General features: G+C 37.9%; 1 protein-coding gene and 1 long non-coding RNA gene across 4 annotated transcripts in view; one reads left to right on the forward strand and one right to left on the reverse strand.

Annotated features, from left to right (window-relative positions):
* Nucleotides 1-23855, forward strand: part of LOC146431140 (uncharacterized) — a 148344-nt gene that overhangs the window by 99879 nt on the left and 24610 nt on the right. The window contains exon 3 of the long non-coding RNA XR_014854878.1: nucleotides 23501-23572. This is a non-coding gene — a long non-coding RNA (uncharacterized LOC146431140). The remainder of the gene's footprint in view (nucleotides 1-23500; nucleotides 23573-23855) is intronic.
* GABRG2 (gamma-aminobutyric acid type A receptor subunit gamma2) overlaps nucleotides 1-23855 on the reverse strand; it is a 63985-nt gene that overhangs the window by 35803 nt on the left and 4327 nt on the right. For 2 of the 3 annotated variants that reach the window (XM_085073450.1, XM_085073449.1), the window contains exons 2-4: nucleotides 4191-4339; nucleotides 2493-2560; nucleotides 1534-1754 (exon numbers count right to left, since the gene is read on the reverse strand). In XM_085073450.1, coding sequence (XP_084929576.1) covers nucleotides 1534-1754; nucleotides 2493-2560; nucleotides 4191-4339 — 438 coding nt within the window. The remainder of the gene's footprint in view (nucleotides 1-1533; nucleotides 1755-2492; nucleotides 2561-4190; nucleotides 4340-23855) is intronic. The other variant, XM_085073451.1, reaches the window with a different exon arrangement.

Here is a 23855-nt window from a genome sequence, read left to right on the forward strand (position 1 = left end):
CCTGCTGGGCAGGATGCTTCTTAAACCTGAGGGAAAAACCACCCAGCCCTTCTGGATCCCTGCTCTCTTCAGCACAGAATCCCAGCCATGTGATACCATCACATTTCATTTCTGGGTTAATCCAGGTTGAATCCTTACTGGTGCTGGCTGTGACTCACCAGCACCACTAAACATACATTCATAGCAGAGAAATGTTCCCAACTGCTACCAGATCCATCTCTTTCTAATGAGAGAAACCGAGGAATTTGAAGAGAAAGGTAATAAAACCCAAAGAGACAGTAGTGTAGCTAAGTCCAAATTTAACATTTCAAAAGTGGATCTAGGCTCATCTTTATCAGACTAACTTTGATTTGCACTGGATTTCAATTTTCATTATTCAATTATCTCTTCTGGTGATGCAACATGCAATGAATGTGAAAGAACTATGAAGTAAAACTCTCTTTTTAAAAAATCTTTTTTAATTCAGATAGTTGCAACATTAAAAGGTTGCCTTAACCAAAGCTCCACATCTGTTCATTAAAATTATGAGTGTAATATTCTTCAAAACATTATTTTTCACACTCAATAAAATAAAAGCACAAAAAATACTTTGAAAAAACTCAGATAATCTTATGTCTATCATCTTTGATTCTACACTCTCTTTTTAAATTATAAATTCTCTCGAAAAACTGTTGTATTCATATTTTACACAACCCAAATATTATATCACATGTAAGAAAAAGTATAAAAAAACCTCATAGGATTTTCACATTTAGGAATTATCTTATGATCATTTGGAATATGATATTTGAGTTGTTCCATATGGCATGTGTTACCCTTAAATGTAGGAAAATGCATAACTTAATTATTGAAAAGGTAATTTGTCTCAAAAGAAAACCTATACACATGACTGGGCAACCGGGACAGGTTGAACAGAACAAGTTCAGATCCATGAAAATTTTGGTGGAATGGGGCATATCCATAGGTTTGGGTTAAACTTTAAATATTTAATGCTGGGATGGCAAAGATTTGCCTAACATGTTTGAGGAATAAATTGTTTTTTCAGGGTGGAGCTTCATCAGGCTAAATTGTAATCAATTCAGAATAAGAGGCCTTTGGTGTATATAATAGCTCCTTTTATGCCATCTACTTAATTCAAGCATATTTCACATTTATCAGTTTAACACAATAAAAAGGTAAAAGAAAATAGGCATCAAACCAATGGCAAACAATAAAGCATACCTGAAAATGAAGACTAATTACTATAAAAATGCCTGCATTAATTTTAATATAGGAAGGTGACTATTGTGAACCAAGACAGTACCATCTACAAGAAATAAAGCTTCTTATTTTGCCAATATAAAATCAATGTTATGCCATTAACATCTTCTAAATACTTTCCCTTTTCAGGATTCTTTGCATAAAGAAATAGGAAAACCCCAATTTTTTTTTTCCTTCAGGTTAAAGTCAAATGACCTGAATTCACAGGATCTTTTTCTTTGGCTTTCCTTAGAGAAACTAAAATTAAAGTTAGGTATAAATAAATATAAATACCTCAATGTGTACAAGACTCTGCCGTCATTCCAGATCCTGAGCATCCTATTAGGAGTTGTTATCCAATGAGCATCAGCTTTCTTGGAATTTCGGAAAAATGTGTCTGGTATCCAGATCTTCCCAACCATGTTGCTGTTTAACCTCAGCACTTTTATAGTGCTGTTGAACTTCAGACGTCTGTCATACCACGTTTGGGCGAAAAATATATCAATTGTATATTCCTGTTGTGTTAACCAGAAATACTGATGAAAACATAGCACTCAGCATTCCACAAAACTCCTGATATGCTTTGCTTAATTTCATAAGAAAAAACTGTGAGCTACAGAAGGTGATACTAGAACTGATAAAACCAATCTCTTTTGGTGAGTTTTGAGGCATGTTTTGCCAAAGATTTTTGTTTTGAAACAGTTTCTTATTTTCCCACTGAGGGTAAAACAAAGGTGCACATGAGTGTTATATGCACCTTTCTAATTCTGTGTCCCCACATCCCAACCCACACCTGCTCAGGCCAGAGAACAATTACTTATTTCCTTGGATCTAGGACAGAAAAAGCTTAAGCTGACTTAATTGCCTGTGCCCCCTGGTTGATCTCAGAAATGGTGATGTCTCTGAGGAGGATCTAGGCCTTTTACTTTTTATCTCTTGGTGGCAAGAGTGGCAATATCACTGGTGAATGGTTTTCCTGATTTTGTAGCAAACTGGAAGTTCAGGTGCACAGGAGTTAAGCTGTTGCAAGCATTTAAAAGCAGAGCACATAAAAATGTGAGGATATGTTAAAACTATTATTTTTGCAGTTTTTCAGCATATAGCTCAGTTCTCCTGTCTTGCACAGATTTATAGCTCATACAGTCCTCACATCCATAATTAAAATGAGGTTTTAAAAATAATATAGGTACACCACAACATTAAGAGACTAATGGAGGCTTTGTAACAAGGAAAATGGGCAATCCTTTACCTACCATATTGATAGCATTCACAGGGCCAATGCTATTTACGTACATGTCAGTGTGAATTATTGTCGGTTTAACTGCAAGAGAAACAACAAGAATCAGTAACGCCAATGAAGGTCAAAATCAACTACATGAAAGTCAAACCCAAGCATGTTATTATGGCAGCTCTCCTGTGTGGCTGTGGTTGTCTCACGTATACAATAAATACAAATTTGCAGCAATGTCTTCAGTTTGAAATTAAGTTGGAGACACTTTGAGGCAAATTTTTACATCATTTATTCCTTCAGAACAAATTCTCTTGTGCTAAGAGAACAAATAGTGAAACCAGTGTTGATGGCTTAGGGACACTCATGTCTGACTGAGAGGATCTGTATTTTGTGTCAGGTCACAGCCACACATCAAAACAGAACTCTATCAATGAAAACAAACTTATTTTTCTTATGGTGTCTTGTATCTCTTGTTTTACATTATAATGCCAAATGCAGCATGACTGCTGTTGCCTGCAGAGGTGGCTGTATGTAAGAAACAATTTTGTGAGCCTAAAGCCCAAATTATATTTAGGGCTTTAAGATATAAATTAAGAAGTGTTGTTACATTAACATATTTTCAAATAACTCCATTTTAGCTTTATTCTTCTTATACACCTTGGCTACAGCATGATTGGGTTTTTTTCCCAGATGCTTTTAAGAATGCTTTACTTCCTTTCTGTTTCTAAAGTCTTGGTTTCAGTGAAGACAAATTCCTCTGCTAATTTACACTGTATACATACATTGAAGGTTAAAGACTCGTTATCCTTCACTGTGAAAAGTTCCTTAGTTTATATGCCTCTATAAACTTGTTACAAACAGCTTCCTTCATTAACCTTGCTGCTCTCTGCTTTCCACGGCCTGCCTCATCCATGAAATCTCGGTGCCTTTTTGTCTAATGTCATTACTGCTGTATCCTCTTCTGCAGAGGTATTGTCTGCCTTCTCTGTGCACTCACAGGGCTTCTCAAACTGACTCTCAGCAATTCAGGGAGATTTTTTTCTTCAGGTTCCCTCAGTAATCAGTGGAGAGGAAGATTCCTCCAAAAGGTGATTGAGTCAAGTAAGACTCCCATTCTGAGTGCAGGTTTGGCTCTATACACTCACATTGGCTGTGAGAATTACCTGGGCAGGTTGGCTTTGATTGGCTGCAGTTATCTTTTGTGAATCTCTTGCTCTGTGCCCTATTCTGTCACCTCCTGCCCTCTGGGCAAGGGAGAGGCCAGGCTGCCTCAGTGTGTGCAGCTGCTGCTGTTGGAGGCTCTGGATCTATCACAGCATACAAGGATTAGGCTGTGGTGCCCTCTTTTTGGCCTTTCTTTCCAATGGATTATTTGTTATCTTCTAACACTGTCTCTGAGGTATAAAAAGATGAGGAAAGCTTGCTTTTTTGTTCCCCAGAAGTTAAATTCTGAACTTTCTATGCAGGTAAATCATCACAAGCAGCCTGATTTAGCAAATTACAGCACTTATTAGATGTCTTGGGATAGATTCAGCAATCTTAATTTATGTCAGCTTCCAAAATCATGACTACTTTATATGCCTCTGATGTTTTTCTGCATTGCATTTTATTCTTGTAACAACTTTGAATGGATTCTGCTTCCTGGGTAGCATAATATGACATGAAAATTCTTTTTCTTCACTGCTTAATCAAGCGTGGTCTAAAACCAAAACCAACGTACCTCCTATGTCAGGTCTCAGTTTGTTGTCATATCCTTCCAGCAAGCCATTTAAAATAAGAGTCACATCACTCTCATGGACTTTGGGAGTCAAAACCCAAGTCTTATTGGAAGTGTAATCTTCATAATCATCATCTCCCTTTTGGGTGGAGCTATTAAAGAAATAAAAATGAAGAAATGGAAAGCCTTGAAAGCCAGATTTGTAGGTTACTTCTTTGGAAGACAATACACACACATTTTAGAGTTTAATAATACTGTAAAATCTTTGAAAAATTGCCCGTTTACAGAATTAGACTCCCAGTAAAGATACCACATGACAGTGGAGGTTACAGTTCACTGTAGCAGCATTTCCTTTTAGTGTGGTTGAGATCACAATCTGTCTGTTCAGAGGAACATCAGTGCTTATCACCTATTTTTTCCTCTCATTGACTCAGGTGGAACCTGTTATGAAACAAATCTCATTGTCACTTAGCTTATGCAACTCTCCACCAAAATATCACTTATTATGTACACAGTGTTGTTGCATTACTTCCCCCAGAGAGAATGACAAGACCAATAATCAGATTCATTCAGATGAACTTCTCATGCAGCTTTTCTCCACTCTGATGAACTTGAGTTTATTGTGCATTTGGAAAGTTGAGCACAAATTTTTGCCAAGGGTTTTCCTTTTCACTTTTGCTAACCAGAACCCACAGAGGATAAAAATTCTGTCTGCTAGGGTTTTTCTGCTGCTCAGAAGTATGACAGCAGATCTAATTCAACCTGTGAGTTAGCAAAAAAACCAAATTCGGAGTCAGAAATGTGTAGAATAGCCTTAATGGATGTTTTGTTTTCTCAAAATCAGTGCCTCCAGTTCTACAGGAGAACATTGTAACTACTTTAGGATATGACAAAATCAGATATTTTCATTTCAGAATGTCAGTGGTAATCAGCTGAGCAGTGCTAGGCAACTGTATGTTTTTTTGCATAATATGCCAATGCCCTTCTTTCCTGACCTGCTTCTGTGACAAAGTTTGAACACTGCTGGCTGGATACGGAAAATCTTAATGATACTACAGATGTCTTAAGCCAGTGGTTAGAGTTGGGATACAAATGAGTGCAACTGGGAGTGTGTCGCACAGACACAGAGCCAGTCTTGACTGAGCTGAGCTTGGAAACTGCTGCTGAATCTGATATCCCTCTTTGTTCCATTGCTGGGTAGCAGGCACCAACTGCAGACCCCAGGCACCTCCTCACCCACCCTGCACCAGCCATGGCTATCTGGGAGCTTCAGCTGCCCAGGTCAAGAATTGGCAACCCAACCTCTTCCTCCTGGCTGCATAAGCCTGGACCCTGTAGTGTTTTATTAGCAATCAAAAGCAGAGTTTTATTTGGCAACATGCTCCCTAGTATTCTGCTGGTCCTGACAAACAGGCCAATTAAATTAAATTGGGAGAATTTTTTTTTATTCAGTTGTCTGGAGTTCAAAGATCTAGTTGTAATTCAAAGAAACATAACTGAAGCCAAATTCTCTTTCCTGAAGGAAAGGAAGTACTTCTAAATAAAGTCTTTGCAAACAGAAGGCACGAGATTATATGTTTTCAAACTATGTAAAGTGAATGAAGAAACATAGCTTTATGTATAAAAAGCCTTATTCCTGTTTTATAACCTATTAAACAATCATTCCTGGAAAAGAATATCTTTTTTCTGAATGGAAAAGAAAAAGTAGATCAAATGCATTCTTCTACAAAGGCAACATGTTACTGAATATCAGTGAAATGAGAAAGCTTCAAAAGTCAAAGCAGCTAATTAGTATTCTGGTGTACTACACAGTGCAAGATTAGAAATATGTTTGTCTAGAAGTTTTCTCAGATCTAGAACAACCTTATTGAACAGCAGCCCACAGACAGTAACTTCCATTCCTTCTTGGAAATTATTTGCATGACAGAAATAGCAACCTGTTTGCACATGTCTCATTTCAGACCATTTTGGCACTTCAGATCTCCAAAACCAGCAAATGCTTTATGTGATTAATGGGAGACAGAGGAGGGAGAACACAGCCAATGTAGCTGGGGAAAAATGCTACTGAATTCCAGCTTTTATAAGAATTCCACAAGGATCATAAGCTGGCATGAGTATGCAATTGTCTAAATGTCTGTCTGTGAACCTGCATTCCAGCCAGAACAATCAGAGGTGCATCTCTATCCAGATGAGCAGAGCTTTAGCCATGCAATGCCATTAATACAATGAAAATTATAATAACAAAACCCTTTTCATCTCCTTAAGACTCTCAGATCAGACCTTCTGATTATATGGCTGAAATTTTGCAAGTGCTTTTAATGTCCAAGACAAATTTTTTAAAGCCTAGATTATACCTAAATGCATATTGAAATATATTTTTATTTTTATGACTGCTAGAAGTTTTCAAATCTAGTAATAGAGATATGAAAAAACCCCACATATTTATGTATTTGCAGATTGCACTATAATTTTTTGAAGGTTAATGTGTCAGACATTCATAAAAAACCTTACCATTTGAGATATTCTTGCTGTGATATTAATGCCATTGCAAGATGTCTGCAAAACTGCTTTACATAATTCCACTTTCCCTAGCTGGGAAGGAGATGGCTTAAGAGGGTCCGAATCCAAGCTTGAGACTTCAAGCCATAGAGTAATTAAAGTTAGAAGGCACTTTTGGAGTCACCTGGTCCTGCTCAGTTTGCCAGCTGAGCCTGTGTGTCGTGGCTCTGATACTAATCCCTTACAAATAGATATATTTATATGTAACTACGAGTGTTTAACATTTGTGCCACTCATTGTATTTCTCAAATTTCTTGAAATACATCTTCACAAAGCAGGATGAGGGCAGAAATCACTAGTGTTAATAAACATTTATTAATTTGGATTTAATTTTTTAATACTATATGCAAATATCTGTAAAATGGTATCTCACTCTACAATTACATAAAAACCTCATTTTGCCAATGAGATTTTTACCATGTCAGGGGCTAAACAGGGTTGAACTCTTGCTTTTATCTTCCTCCCTCTAACAAACACATACTAATCCTAATCCTGCATTGAAGCAGTTGTTACTTGTTTTGTACCATTTATATAGCTCTTCTGAGTGCTCTTTGGTGAGGTGTAACTTCAGCACAGACTGAGGCTGACACAAACCAAATGTTCAGGAACTTATTCTTCAGATCTTTGCCAGTGCATTTGATCCATACATTGTTTTTGCAGCACTCTCTGGGCAAATTTAGTTATTCTTGGAACAAGTGTGATCTCCATGGGCAGAGATGCCCAGTGCAAGTGGAACTGGGGTCACCAACCAAGGGGAAAAGGGTTAATGAAATGATGCTCTCTTTCCTTGTCATAGCCTCCTTTATGGGCCCCTTAGCACTAAAGGCCTTATGTCTGTACTGGAAATACATTAAAGTTGTAGAAGAGGATATCTCTGCTGGGAAATCGCTGGTGCATTAGAAAAACAAATTTTTTCCATCTTCTTTATTGATCCTTCTTCAGAAGACATGGTCAAGCGCATTACTTGAATGTTTCAGTAATGTGCTGATACACTATACTCTTAGCAGTCCAAAGCCACAGAAGTCAAGTTTGGGATTACAGTTTAGGATTTTTTTAATTATTATTTTTAATAGATTCAGCATGATTTCTTTGTGCTTTCATTTCCATGGATGTAAGTTTGCTGCCTATGTAAAAATAATCACCTCTTCAGCAAAATTTAATAAATCATTATATTAATGGTATATAACTGTCTTGCATTATTATGCTTTCAAGCCTTTTGGCTTAAATTCTTTAGCTCAAAAATGAATGTAAAGCATAGATTACCCATTTCAAAATTACCATGTTTTAGTTAATTGCTAGTATAAAGTCAACATTATAACTTTAGATGATCTCTGCTGTCATCTCTGTATCAGAGACACTTTAATGTGATTCCAGAAGAATCATATGTAGTGTTTCTTGGAAAGAAACTACCATATGTTGGTAAAGATAGGCTATACATTATTTAATATCATAGCAGCAATAACTTTGCAGTCTCAATTGGGCAATAGATTGGGCACGCCTTATTTAAATGGTGAGCAGTAACTCACAAAGGATACCCCTTTGGAAAAAGGTATTATTTCCTAATCCACAGGAACATGATTTTCACAACTTGTTACAAAGAGTAGAAGGGAAAGGATACTCTTTTCTGCCAAAAAAACCTACCATGACTATCTTTCAGCCTTCAGATAGGAGGTCATATATTCAGCTGGTCAAAAATCTCTGTAATTCCAGTGACTTTAAATGAGATATGCCAGTTTGTATCTGCTGTGGATCTGCCCTCTAGTTTTTCTAAATACAGAAAACTATTAACAAGAAGTTTATTGTGAAATTTCACCCAAGAGTCAATTGTTGCAATTGCATTGCTGTTTACAAGCAGGATCAGAGTAGCCACCAAGTGCCTAACAGGAAAGACCTGTAGTAGTACTGAATAGGTAATGACTAAATAGTTTAAATCTAATTAAAAGCCTAAGTTTATTTGTCAAAAAATCTGGGCAATTTCATCTTTTATACAAAGTAGGCTATAGAGCCTTCAGCAAAGATTTAACAAACTACTTAAATATAGACTGAGTTTTCCAATGAAAGCACCAATGTTTTCTACCTCTCAGGGAAAGACTGAAACAAAGCTTGACAGTTCACCTAACAGCACTGCTTAATGTAATAAAAAGTCAAGTTAAATCTGTTCTCTGATGTACATAAAAAATGACATTAATCTACGATCAGGCATTATTCATGGTGATCATAGGGTCCCTGTGAGGGAAGGATGTATTCCAGGCTCCCACTGTGGATAGAGATGCTGTATGCAGATGTGACATATGAGTATGTGGAGATAGCAGATGTGGAGAATACAGTGTCTCTGGAAATCTAGCAGTGTCTACATTCTCTCTTGTTGACTCACATTTTAAGTAAAGGTATTCTGAGTGAAGCAGAAAATGTTTTTGCAAAGCTCTGTCACAGATTCTCTTGTCCTGTTTGTGTTTCTGTTCTGTCCATTTGTATTGTTTAAATTCCAAGGCTATGCCCAGGACTGAGCTACTATCCCTGCCATAAAAATGGCACCTATTTTCTCTTTTACATCTAAATGTTCATTGCAATACCCAACCTTTGATTTTCTTAGGACTGAAAACCATGTAATGTGAAGATTAACCTCCTCCCAAATAATTTCCCACATCAAAGATGGAAACTTGGATGCTCTGCTTAGAGAGGAAAAGGGAAGATCCAGTCAGTTATCACAAGTTCCATAACAGAAAATTAAGCTGAGAGATTTGGACTAGGAAATCACGGAGAAATTGTCTTGTAGTCCTGCTCCCTTCACTTAGATTTGTGGTGCAACTACAATTCTGGATGGAGCTGTGTTCCAGAAGAGCCCAAAATCCTGGATCCAAAGAGTTTCTGGAAAAGCTTGTTTCACACGGCCACAAGGGAGTACAAGCTGTATTTTGGCCATTTGTTGTAGTCATGTAGTGAGGGAGGCTGAGAAAGTTCACAAGAGGAAAGAAAATAGTTTTGACCACTACTCAGTGGTTTGGGTGGGGTGGATTTTAGGTAGGTCACCTGCAGAAGATGGTTGATTTTCTAGTCACTGCTTCTGCTGCAGCTATCATTCCATGTACTTCTCAAGCTGTGTAAAGGAGTGAAAACCAGCATGAAATGATTATTGTTTAAAACAAAGCAAAGCTGCCTTTTTCTGTCATCCCTAAGTCACGGAGGGACTGAAGCATTCATTAAAATAATTATTAAAAGAATATTACAGTTCTCATAAAGAAATAGGTACAGCTAAAACACTTAGATTATGGGACTGAGTACACAAGTCTCTAAATGGTTATTTAAGAGCCAGAAATTACTAGAGGAGCACAAATGAGTGCTCCCAGCAATGACTTCTCTGTCATCTTTACTGAACATGAAGGCCTCAGACTGCCAGCAATCAGTCATTTCTGAAAACTGTGCCTGCCCTGAGACTTACAGGCTGTCTGGATTCCTGTAAACATTCACACTCTGTTCCCCTGCAGAGATGATTCCTGGCCACACAGCACCTGGGGATCATGCTATGGATTTTCCTTTGCTGTAGTAATTCAGCAGCTCCCAGTAACCTCACTGGTGCTGCTCAGCCATTTTAGTAAAGCAGTCCAGTTCTTGAACCTCTTCACAGACTTTTAAAATATTATATGGCAATGGTGGTTTTGTATTAGTGTCTATAGAATTGTCAGTCGTAGCAGACTGTTTTATCTTACACTCCTTCATCTTGCCCAAGACCTGCATTCACATTAACTACTGCACCTAACACCTAATATATTTTAGCTCTTTGTTAGTTATTGTTAGAGCATCTATTTTCCATATTTTCAGATTCAGCTGAATGTGGTTACAGCAGGTGTTTACACAGAAAGGTTGAAAATGAAAAATTTAGCTTGGTTCAAGTTTTGTTTCATTCCTGTAGTTCATGAAAACATTTAAAGCCCTTCAGAGTGCATTTATTGAGAGTAATGACAATAAAACTTCTGGTTTGCAGTATTTACTGTGTTTTCTAGTTCACTGTGCTGAAAAATTGTAGTGCAATTTTTGCATAGCACAACTGATAGGACTCAAGTCATGAGTGACCATGAGGATTATTGTCCTTTTAAAAATATTTCTAGTAGCAACCAAATGGGCTCACAGCCAGTTGTCACAAAAATTCCCAGAAACGGGGACCAGTGTTAGCAGCCCTGGCAAAGAACCAAAAGCTGAAATGTAGCACCCAGCCCAGAATCTGTTTCTTCACCAAAACATTGAGGGATATTGTTAAATATGATAAAGGATTTACATCTCCAGGTCTATCAGAACAGATTGATGTCACTAACCAAAAGCTGAATTACACTACAATATAAAACTTGTGGCTATGGAGAGGAATTGTATATTACCCTGAGGGAGGACAGCAAGGTATAGAGAGATGAAGGAAACTTCTTTAGGCCAGTAAGGAATAGAAAGATAATTATAGAAACAAGCATACATCATTCATTTTGAAGAGCTTGAGCTTGAAGTGCAGCATTTATACTTACGAGAGCTCTGGAGGAGTCTAAGATGTGATCAGATGATTCAGACAAGCCTCCATAACTTAAGATGATTATTTCTTTTTTTTTTTTAGCTGGAATTTCATGTGACTATATTTCTTTATATTTTATTTACTGGAGATTATATAATCTGTATCTGTTTTCACTTGGTTATGGATACCCCTGTTAGCGGCAAGCGAAAGCATTAGAAACAAACAGAAAAGGGAGAAATAGCTACAGATATTCTTCTGCATCATAGGGTTAGCTTGAGCTGATCTGCTTTATTTGAAGTTATCTAGCTATATCTAAGAGTAAAAGGTTTAACCTTGGAATTATGTGAGCCTCAGAAGATTTGTTTTACATTCCTCTTCTTTCTACCACTCTCCCCTCCCAACCCCTTCTCTCCTATTTTTATTTTTTTTTTAAACTGCTCTATGCATCTCTAAATGTGAAATCTAAGGCACTTGGAGCATAATTTTTGCCTGTTGCTATTACTTGGCTCCTGCAGATTTCCACTATAGCTAGCAAATCTCAAGAGGAGGAGTAAATGGCCATTACTGAAATGTAATTTGACTAGGTCTGTTTTAGTTTGAGCTCACTTCATTTTTTCTGGTTGTGTTTTTTTGTATATAATTGTCATTTGTTAGTATTCCATGTGATATCTCTTCCCCAATGATGTATGTTGCTTTTATAAAAGAGTGCTCTCAAATCTCACTATAAATTAAAAAGCTCAATTCTGTTCTCAGTGAGTAAGATTAGGAAAACATGGATGCCCTTCAGCCATCTATTTAAACAACATTAACTCAAAAACCCCAATCCTCTTGCTCAATTAGACTTGAGAAATGAAAAAAATAGGTTCTTGTTCTGTAATACCCTATGAGGCACTCATATTTGTGGCTTTTCAAACCTCTTGTATGATGTTTTTTCTGTATTTTGTCTGCATGGTAATTTCACCCAGAAGGAAGTCACTTCTGGAATCAATCACTCATGATGTAGTCATCTTCTCATCACTATCTGTCAATGTTTAAAAACAAACATGTGAGGTGCTAGAAATGTCAGCAGTTTTGCTTATTGACTAACACTCCTGAGCATTTCTTTGAGGTTTAAAATATGTATTTTTTTAATGGGTCTACCAGTGTGAGCTATAAATTCAAGTTAGGCTGAATATAAATTCAAGTTAAGCTGAATATAAATCCTTATTAGAATTAAATCTGTCAGGGAATGTTTTCATTCCTGTCTTCTCCATCTCAGTACACAGCAGAGCACTATAATGGGGTGTTCCTAGTGTTGGGCTGGGAGCCAGGAACATGGAATGCTTACCCAGTTAAAGGACTAATGTCCTACTCGCTATGCTAAGCCAAGTAGATCTTCTTCTCTGCATGTAAGTGTAAACCATTTTTACAACATAAATAAGCACAGAAATGTCCCTTATTATTTGTGTTTGATGAAGACTACGTATGATGCTAAACCATCTCGTTATGGAGGAAGAAACAATCCCTAACCATGCCTTAGGAGGTGACACTGCATTGCATTTACTGCTGATGTTAAAGCCCACATTGCTGGTAAAGCAAGTGGATCAGACAAACTCTCAGTGTTTAGGGAGCCAGCCAAAAATAAATGTGAACCAGTATAGGTTTATTCTGAGTGTAGTCATAATTCTTGCTTCTCTCAGATCGTGGAAGTATCATTACTGGAATGTTTTTAGATAGAAATGAGTCTGAAGAAAGAGCTGAATGAACAGAAAATAGCTGCTTGATACACATGTCTTTAATTGCATCATGATGTAGCAAACTCATTCATAAAGTAAGAGTAAGCAAATGGTAAAAATTAAACTAGTTTTTTGTTGTTTCTTTTTTAAACAATGCTTCTGATTTAACTCCATTTTTAATGCATGGTAACCAATAGTAACCCATGTGTTCCCACATAAACCAACTTATATCACGCAAGACGCTGTTTGCACTCATGCTCATAAAACAGACTGTGCGGGGGTGGATGTGGAATTTAGTTCTGATAACAGGGTAGATGTGTGATACATTAAGAATGTAAGTGGCAAACTAATGTCTCTATGTCAGCTGAATAGGAAAATTGTCAACAAGTGTTCAGTAATTCCCCTATGGAATTTATTTATTTTGATGGACTCTCTTTGGTGGTTGGTACTATCAGGATGGCTCCATGTCAGGGTCTCCTTAATTCCATGGGGCATATAAACATGCCAGCTTCTGCGTAAGGACTGCTAGCAGCTCTGCTCTGAAATGCCCCCAGGCAGAGTTTTTCAGTTGTTTGTAAAATTGTAAAATGCCTGTTTAAGCTGGAGAAAAGGAGGCTCAGGGGGGATCTTATCACTCCCTGTGACTCCCTGACAGGAGGTTGGAGCCAGGTGGGGCTCAGTCTCTTCTGCCGGCCAACAAGGGATAGCACAAGAGGAAACAGCCTCAGCTTGTACCAAGGGAGGTTTAGGTTGGATGTTAGGAAAAAATTCTTCACCAAAAGGGTTGTCAGGCACTGGAACAGCCTGCCCAGGGAAGTGCTGGAGCCACCACCCTGGAAGTGTTCAAGGCCTGTGGATATGACACCTGGGGCTGTGGTTTAGTGATGAGCACAGAGGCACTGGGTTAATGACAAGACTCTGATTTTAGAAGCCTTTTCCACCCTTAGTGATTCCGTGATTCTGTGTCTTTACTCCCCTATGCTGCATTAAAAATCCACTTCTCAAGGCTTCTGCTGTTGTAGCAGCCTTTCCACCCTCCCCAGCGATGTCAGTAACTCATTCTCCATGGAGTCATGGCTTGTTGCTATTGTCTATACAAACTGTGGTTGTACCATACAAAAAGTCAAACAAGTTAGCCATAGGTGCCTGGTCAATGAGCTAAATGGCTGTGGCAGCTAAAGCAAGTAAAGCACAGCTGTGGGCAGGTCAGGAGGAATTCAGAGCCAGCTGGTCTGACAAGCCTCTGTCCCCAGGCCATGCAGGCTCAGTGCAGAGCAGTGGCCATGGTGTGTTGCAGGGCTGCAGCTGCAATTCACACACAGTGCTTCCAAAAATCATCACAGAAATTGTGATGCAAAGCTGCTACATCTTCCTTGCCTGTTTATGCTCCGCTTTTCTGGAGACAATCTCAAAAGGAAGTGCTGAGGTGCAGAAAATTTTCTAAAAAGCATACTTTGGATGCGTAGTCCATAGAAAGAAAATCTCACTATAGAGTCAGCTTTTTATACAAGAAATTCAGAATCTTTTTTCTGAAAATGTGGTCAATTATTTTAGGGGTACTGACTAATAAATACTGTGGTGACTCTGTAACTTTGTTTTAGTGAGAAGAAACTGTGTATGGGCTCACTCAGTCTCTTATCTTTTTTCTCTTTCTATCAATCTCCAATAAGTAAAATGTAAGGCACATAACATGTAAATTCTACCTAGCTCTGAAGTTTTTGATGTTTGAGTGGGCTAGGCATAACGATCAATGCAAAGCCTCTCTTCCCATCCCTTGCATTTGAATGTGACTATTAAGGTGTGGCTAGCACAGGTCTTTCCTGTGAGAATTTTTCTCCTGTGTTTTATAAACAAAGATAAAGTTTGGATGTTATTAAAAACAGTGTCTCGAGATTTGGACAGTTCAGGCCTGGCCAGTCAGGCCTAGGGGGAGGTTTCTGACTGACCAATCTGGGTGACCTCTGAAAAGTCTATATAAGTTGGAATCAAAACAATAAAGTTCTCTTTTTTCTTGCCACGCTGCGAATCCGGGTCTTTTTCTCTGCTAGCGGCTCAACAGCGACATTAAGGCGGTCAAAACACCAGGAAAGTAGGAGCAATTCCTATTCCACACACATACAAACATATATCTCCCAGAATTTTCTCTTTCCTCCACAAATATTTTGGGATACCTTTTTTGACTCTCATCAGCGCTATAGAATTTTACTTTATAAGTTGTCACTGCTCTGATTATGGTCAGAGAAGTTTTTCTTTGTAAAAGGAAAGAAAATTTTACAGAGAAAGCTACTAGAAACTTGTTTTATAAGCAGATGTTATTCAGGGCTAGGGAAACCTGGATGACTTATAACGGGAAAAGAGCAAGAATAAGAACAATAATCAAGTACAAGCAGAAACTAAGAGTGGGTTTTATCAATGTGTGTAACTGGCTACAAGGGTCAGAAGTAGCAGTAGATGTAACCATAGATATATTCCAAAAGCATTATTTTGAAACACTGCATTAGGAGCCAAGTTTATCCAGCACTATGACTGATTTATTTCTGAAATTCCAGGAGAGAAGAAACCATATTAAGGTCTAAGAGATGTAGACTCATGTAACTGGAGTTTCAAAGTATATTTAGCAGTGGAATAATACAGGGTGCTGAAGATGCTATACAGAATGATACAAAGTCCAGAAAAACATACAGCGGTGAAAATGTTTCCTTCAGTTCAAGAGGTTATATAAGAGGATTTTTTTCTCCTTGTCTCACTGCAGCTCTGTACTGTGGCTAAGTCAAAGGATCTACTGAATGTGCTGCAGAGATTGTTTCAGCCGAAAACCAAAGCATCTATATATATTCAGGCCCCATCAGGCTTCCTTGGCTCCATCAGAGCTCTGTGGAGCACCCACCATGGTACCACAGCAAGGAGCTTTAAAGGAGAATTGATACAAGACCAAGCAGGGACAGGCAGATTTCACCATCTGGCATTACCAGATCATCTTGGGTTAGTCCCTGCCCAGCTGTGGGGTCTCCATGGAAGAGATGTAGCTACATGCAGTGTCATTTCTGGAGATTGTACTTTTTGTGAGCATTGAAGCAAGATCCTTTTAGGAACTTAGGGTGGCTGCACAAAGCATCATGGCAACTCTGAACAGGCTCACTGGCAAAATGCAGAGAGTTCCAGACCCCATCTCCTGTGAGTACAGAGAGGCACCAGGAGGCTTCAGAGATTTTGCTGGTACTTTATGAGTCTTGCCCAAACTGCATAATCAGGAACTGTTTAAAAACAAGAGCCTTTCCATGACTTGAGCAGATGCTGATGGGACCAATGCAGGTGAGGATGGACACCTGAAAACCCCTAAAATTAATGGGAGATGAGCAGAAGCTAAGGATAAAGATGTTTTACTGATTATAGCATATCTCCCACATGTATAAATCCATCTTCAGTTTCCCTTGCTACAGATCCAGCATTTTTACGAGCTACAGACTTATGCAGAATAACTGACAGAGTATTGATAAGAAGAAGTTCCACTAGAACCCACTGAAGTAATACTTTACATGCAATTTATCCTCCTGAGATCCTGGGGAATTTGGCAAACACACCTCAGGATAATTTGTTAAATAAAGAACAGGTGCTATTCTAAGCTCTACAGTTTCCCAGGACAGATTACCAAGGAAATCATTTAGAAGAGAGGACATAAATGGAATACATTTGCTAGCAAATGTTGCATTTTTAGCGTATATCTGTCAGATTTTCCAGGATTATGCTTTCCATACTGCCAGCTGCTTAGTATTCTGATCCTTGTGCAGAAAACCATGTTGGTAAACATTTAAACACAAATGAAAGTGTTTTCCTGGATAAAGGCTTGAATGCTTAAAGCCTTGCAGAACTGAAGCCCAGCTTAGCTGCCTCTGCCTGTTTTCCAAGGTGGTGTTGCAGACATGACATCTTTGTTCAAGACATACATTGTTTACATGCTATTTGGAATTCTTGCTTATTAACTAAAATGAGAGGTCTTATTTAAGATATGCACTATTTATGGTGGGACATAATTTGACTATTAAACTTCTGGGCTTTTTCATTAAATCCTTTCACTACTCTTTTATTGAGGCGCTCGGAACATTGCATATGCAGGCAATGGTTGCAGATAACAAATGTTTCTCATTTTTTAGTCTGAATATATATTGCATTGAATTTAATCAAGTCTGTACTTATCTACTGTAGAGAGATGACAAGAGATAGAGCATTTGCGATGGTAGCAGAAGAATTTATTTCACAGATATAGTACCTTTCCTCTTTCTTTTTTTTTCCCCTCCCTTAACAAACTGTATAATTTAAGCTGCTAACAATTTTCCATTCAAGTATTCTCCATAAGCCTTCATGTACTCAGAACTTTTCAAAGTTACCATGTGAACTGAATTTCTTGGTTTCTGGCCAAAGATTAATTTCATTTCAAAGCCTAAAATAAAATCCACTTTTTGAAATCAGTAAGGCTAAAATTATTCCTATTCCTTTTAAAAATCAAATCTATATATGGGTTGTTTTCACACATATAATCCCTAGATGACTGAATAGTAAATTTCGGAACTCATTACAGAAATAATCTTTATTAGAAGTATACAAGAGTAAAAGTGGTTGGCTATTAAGTGGTTAAAATTTATTAAGTGGGTATAAAAGTGGTTAAATATTAATATCAAGTAATTTGGAATTGTTTAATTTAATTTCTGAGCAATGAACTCTCCCTAGAGGTGCTGGTGGCATGTGGTGAGAGGAAAGATACACTGTCCTCCCCTGGACAAAATAGTAACCTTAGATTTACAACCTTTTGACATCAAGGAGGCAGAGTTGTGGATCTGGATCACCATAACCAATGCAGAGAAGAATATTTTCATGTTGTTCGCCATTGATTCTTAAATATGGGTTTCAGAGCCTTGTTAGTTATGCTGGACATGGAATTTAAGAATTTGGCCCAAAAGATTTGTCATTACTTTAATCTCATGTGCTACATTAGAGCCTTATTAAGGTTTTATGTAATTTCAAGTGCATGCTATAGGTCTTTAAAGCAGCTTAGTGAGGTTTTTTTAGCATTTCCCTTAGAAACCAGGAAATAAAATGAGAAAAGTAATTGTTAATGTGTGGTTGATTGTTTTTGCCCCAAAGAGCTTACAAATATCCAATGTGTTTATTCAATACAATGTGGTCTGTGATACTGGTTAATTATTCAGCTTCAATAAAGGAGTAGCTGGTAACCTTCCACTCTTCTAAAACCTGACCTTCCCAGAAAATAGTGATTTCTTTGCTACATTTCAAAACAAAACTGTGATACTCAAACACATCTGAGCCCGCACAGGTTGGAGGAGCAGAATGCATTATTTAAGTTAGATTGAAAGAAGCCAAAAGGTGTCTTTTAGCATTCAAGTTCAGCTACCAATACAATTCTTGGCAGTGTAGATATGATTCCATTGGTCAGATGTGCCATCTCCCTTCTAAAGACACTGCCAGCTTTCTCACGTTTGTTCTTGTTCAAGTGTGCAATGTCTCTGGTCTCGGACTCCCAAAACAAGCCCAGGCTCGCTCTGCTACATGCAAATGGTTGCTCTGCCTTTGTCATCTTTGTCAATTTGAACATATTAACTCATCTTCCCAATCCCTGCTCTTGTTTTCTGTTTGAAGCATGGCAGGCTTCTTGTCACTATGTTAAAAATGTTGTATAATTCTGGTCTTCATAATTCACTTCCAGACCAGGTTCAGTTCTTCCTCCTTTTCAAAGCAAGTGTACAACCTTCCTGGACTCAGAGCTGAAGTCCTTACACTCTGAATTAAGTAACCCTGAGGGCTATCAGTAATTGATCTCAGAACGTCAAGCTGACTATAACTTGAATTATATATCAATTATTTGGTTGCATTCTTCATTCCCTGATATTTGTGTGCCTGTTTGCCTTTCCTGTTTTATCTGTTTGGGCCATGGCTTCACAGTTGTCTTGAAAATATTGTCTCTTCCCAAAAATAAACACGGGCTAATGGTCTACATATAGAATGTTGTTATTGATTTCTGGGGGGTTAGGTGATTATTTTTCTGCACAGAGAGTCAGTTTAAAGGCTTAGATTTTGGAAGAATGGCTCTTAGAGCTATAAAAGTAGAAACCAGAGGCATTGATCAGCGTAGCAGAGGGGGAAAATCATTGCAGACTCTTTGATTAACTGTTCTCCCTTGCCTGCTTCAGTATCTGCTGCCCACCTGATTGAAGCCCTTTTAGTGCTAATTTGCTGCGTGAAGTTTTCTATGTCTTTGCCAGTTTTTGGATAGGAAAAGCAGAGTACAAACTCTACCACCCTTCCATGGGTTGTTCCCAAAATGGCCAAGAGATAACTGATCTCTGTGCCTGATTATCATGGGCACATCTCACTCTGCTTTGGTGACACTCTCCTCCAGCTGTAGCAAACATATGTGTGGTTCAGCAGGTCACAGAAGTGCATTATCACTTAATAATATATTGATTAATACATTGATTAGTTTAGTAAGGCTTTCTAGCATTATCTGATTAATTGCTCTTAATGGTTATCTTTCTCATCTGTCTTCTTCTATCTCTTTCTCTCTCCCTTAAAAAATAATCTAAGGGAATTAAATGAAAGTGGAATTCAGTGGATAATCCTCAATCTGTTGCAGGAGGCAGATTTCTGTTTGGATCTGGAGATATCTTGCTATGGATTAACAAAAGCTTCATATGACCAGAACATGTTATTTGTGTTACACAATATAACATTTAACCACTAGTGGAGGAAAATACTGATTTTATCCTATCTCCCACTTTTTTTTTTGGGTAGGGGGCGGAATTCTGGCAGAAGGTTATTACAGGTATGCATGAGATCTTCTTTAAGGTGCATTTCTCATCAATGTATAGAACCAGAAGTATTTTTCAGCAGAACACGGAGCATTCAAAGAGCTGAGGATGATAAATTGCTCAGAAAAAAAAGGTAGCCTTTCATTCCAAGAGTTCTCACCGAAGTCCAAGATGACATTCAGTAAAAAATACAATTTCATACATGACTACCTGCATCATTTGGAAAGAGCTAACGCAAGCATAAAAAGTAAATAACTTCCTATTCCATTTCTTCCAAAAGCTCATTATTACCCTTCATTTATTTTAAATAGCTTTTTTACATATATTGATCTTTTATTTCTGGTAATTATCTGTATATGTTAGCTTAGGAATTGTAAATATGATATTTCTCTAATGTTTTACTGGCTGTCTGCAAACAGATGAAAGTTCTATCTTGTAAGAGTAATATTTCGTTTCATACACAATGGCCAGATTTCACACTAGGCCTACACATTTTTTTTGTACTTTACTGAATATGTGTGAAAATGTCCTTCCATTAAATCTGAAAAAAATAGAACTGATCCTCAAGACATGAAAATCTGACTTAAACAGTAGTGATTTTCTTCATAAGTGGTGATCAGCTGTTGCACCAAGATTCTTGCATGAATTACTAAATTTCTACTGCTTGCTATCACTTTGCAATAACCATAATGTAGTCATTACTCTGAGTAAAATCAGTGATATTTTGTGCCATGTATTTTGCATCTGACAGCTGTCAGTAGTAGAGGATAAGAGCCAAAGATCAAGGCAGAAATATCCCTGGCAAAATCTCTCCTCTTCCAGAAACATGCAGCTAGAGATTTCCTGTAATGAAATGTTACTACTGAGTTTAATGGATTTTGAAATCTTTTTCTTCTCTTTGAATCCATATAAATATTTGGGCTCTGCATTACTTCACTTATTAAAAGAAAAACATTTTCGTAGGTTTTCAGGCAGCCAGAGATAATTTCATTGGGTGCTCTGTGCCCTTTATTTAAGAGAGAACAAGTAAAGCAGCTGTAGTCAACTTTTTCCATGTTGCTTAGGACATCACATGAAAAAACATTATGCAGCTGAGGTAGTCATTTACATGGGAAAGTGTTTGTTACATTTCTCTTCTGCTTATGCAGTCTCTGGTGCTGTTCAGCAGCATTAAAGCCTCCTTTTTTTGACAGCAGTTGTGTTAAAAATATTACTGTTATATAAATAAGAGGATATCACCGTGTGTCAGACTGAATACCCAATATTCAGTCTGACAACACTTGCATATTAATTTCCTGTCACAACTATACAAATACCCCAGAACCACCCTAGATATAATCCTCACTATTCTCTCCATAGTTTTTCAACCTGCTACCATAGCCCCTCTTTTACCTCAGTTTGTCTGAGCCAGTTGGCAAGTGTTGGAACTTGTGAAAATATGTACCCACTATCTCCCTCTACCCACTCTTTTTTCATATGGATGAAAAGAAAATATCGCTTTTTTGTCAATTTCTCACATTTATGGAGATGGTTACACATTCTGATATAAATTAAGTTCTAACCACTTCATATGACACATTTAAAAGCAAGTAATGTTGTGTTCTGTTTTGTTCTTTTCTCCACATTCTGGCTTAGTGCAAAGCTGAATTTCTTCTCAATTAGAAGAATCAAATAAGCAGGTTACTTCTGGACATCAAAATAGGAAACCAGATCAGGAAATACTGCACCAGAGCTCTTCTGAGTCAGGTGTTCACCTAAATAAAATGCCTCTAAAGACATTGCACCTCCACAGGTGTACACTCTAGGTGAATTCAGACTCTCATGCTCTGCTTTTTATAGCATCATGACAATTTAGGCCATAATCCAGTATCACAAGGAAGCATGCCGTGAATGCTAAGTTTAAATAGTCATGTCACTCACCATATTGAGTCTAAAAAGATCATTACATCTAGAATGGACACTTTATACTGTTCCTTTCTCATCTCTCCATCACCTAAAATAACTCTCCACCCTGACTTTTGTGTGTTAGATATTTTCTCTAGGGGCAGTTGAAGTCCCCGATTTCAATGGTGCAGAATGAGTTTTAGTCTTATTCTATGAAATAGGATCTTCCTTACCAAATAATAATTATAGTTACCTGACTTTGGTGATGGACTCTTTTTTTCTTTAATTTACGGTTCTTTGCTGGGACTTTCTGCTGTGTTTTTATTCATCATATAAGGAATGTGTCTTGTTCTAAGTAATCACTCTCCTCCTTTGAGCTCAGAAAGTTTACATCTACATCTAGTGGAGGTATCTGGATGTCCATTTCTATCATCAGCTGTCGTATCTTTTCTAAAAAGGAAATGAACACATCTCTTTCTCCTATATTGCCAAAAAGCCATGTTCAGGTTCTTGTTCAGAACTTCTATTCACAGAAAACAACTCCTTTTCTAGAATGGAAAAATTCCTTTTTGTCCAGAGAGCCAGGAAAAGACCTATGTGCCACTTAAGGTCAATTTCCATTACAGTCTGTGGGCTGAAGTGGAGCATAAAGTTTTAGTTGATCATCTGTATAGAATAAAAAAGAAGGAATGAAGGAAAAAATATTTCGAAATATTGTAAATCAGCTGGAATGTTGGTTGAGAGCTTTCTGCAAAAGCATTATGCAGTGTAAGAAACACTTTTTGAAGATCCTTATTGAGTTATAATGTAACTGTGGGTGATTTCCCAGTTCTTAGATGAGCACAAAACTACCTGTAAGAATCTATACTGGATATGTCCTGGCTTTTTCCCTCAGCAACAGACTGACTTCAGTGGATCAGGGATTACTGAGAGGATAAAACGAGGCCTGTCATGTGAGAAGATTCCCAGAACTGCTGAGATTTTCACCATTCAGTGTTGAATAGGGTGTTGGTTTCTTAGGAGGCAAAACTGGGAAAAGAGACAATTAAATCTTATCATTTGTGTTAAAAGAAATTGGTATTGCAATAGAAATCTGTTTTTAAAAATACAACATTAAATAGGCTATGGAGTGTGAAAATGAAAAAAAAAAACCCTTCAGCTCTGACATCCTATGTCAGGTTTTGGGTTTTTTTTCCTTAATCTGTATATTTATATGTATTTATCCAGACTCCTTTCAGTGGTGTCCAGCAATAGGACAAGGAGTTATGGCCATAAACTAAAACACAAGTTCCACCTCGACATGAGGAAGAACTTTATGTTAAGGGTGGCAGAGCACTGGCCCAGCTGCCTGGGGAGGTGCTGGAGTCTCCCTGTCTGGAGACATTCGAAACCCACCTGGACACATTCCTCTGTCACCTGCTCCAGGTGACCCTGCCTTGGCATGGGAGTTGGACTGGATGATTGCCAGAGGTCCCTTCCAACCCTAATGATTCTGTGATTCTGTGATTTTGTGAGCTTGAATTCACATTAATCAAGCCCCCAGCTACCACTCTGTTCTTCACTGCCAGTCTCACACAAGCCACCTCCTTTTCTGCACAATTTTTCTCTGTGAGTGGCTGCAGGTACAGTGGTTTGCAAAGCTGCAGTTCAGACTGTACCAACAGAGAATCTCAGTACACTCCACTTTTCCTGCTGAATGCTAGGAAATAAATAATCAAATGATCACGCTAATAGAATCTCTGTGTATAGGAATATATAGAATTTGTACAGCTGAAGTGGCTGACACTAACAAGAGTGTAGTACCACTAACAGGGTACTGAGCCAGTGCATCTCTCCCTGCAGGACAGGCCAGTCAGAGCTACTGACCTTAAAGCTGCCTCTGCTTTGGAGCTTGCTTGAATGGATGTTTACAAGGTACTGTAAAAAATCAACCTTCCCATAAGCATGTGCATCTGTTACTGTTCACCTGTGTCTACTGCTTTATCTAATAATTTAATTATTCATTATTCAATTCACAAGTCAGTTCTCTGCTGGAGAAAGTGGTGGTCATTACTTAAGCATATTGGGGTTTAATTGTACTGAGACAGAGACTTGTAAAAGAGTTCCCCTTGACAAGACATTTGCTTCTTTGCTTTTCATCCTTTCAGTTCTATCCTTCCCTTTTAGATTTCTGTGCATCTGTTACAGAATTTAGTGA

The sequence above is a fragment of the Lichenostomus cassidix genome, chromosome 13, assembly GCF_008360975.1.
Source record: "Lichenostomus cassidix isolate B80296 chromosome 13, HeHo_3.0, whole genome shotgun sequence".
Lineage (NCBI taxonomy): Eukaryota > Metazoa > Chordata > Aves > Passeriformes > Meliphagidae > Lichenostomus > Lichenostomus cassidix.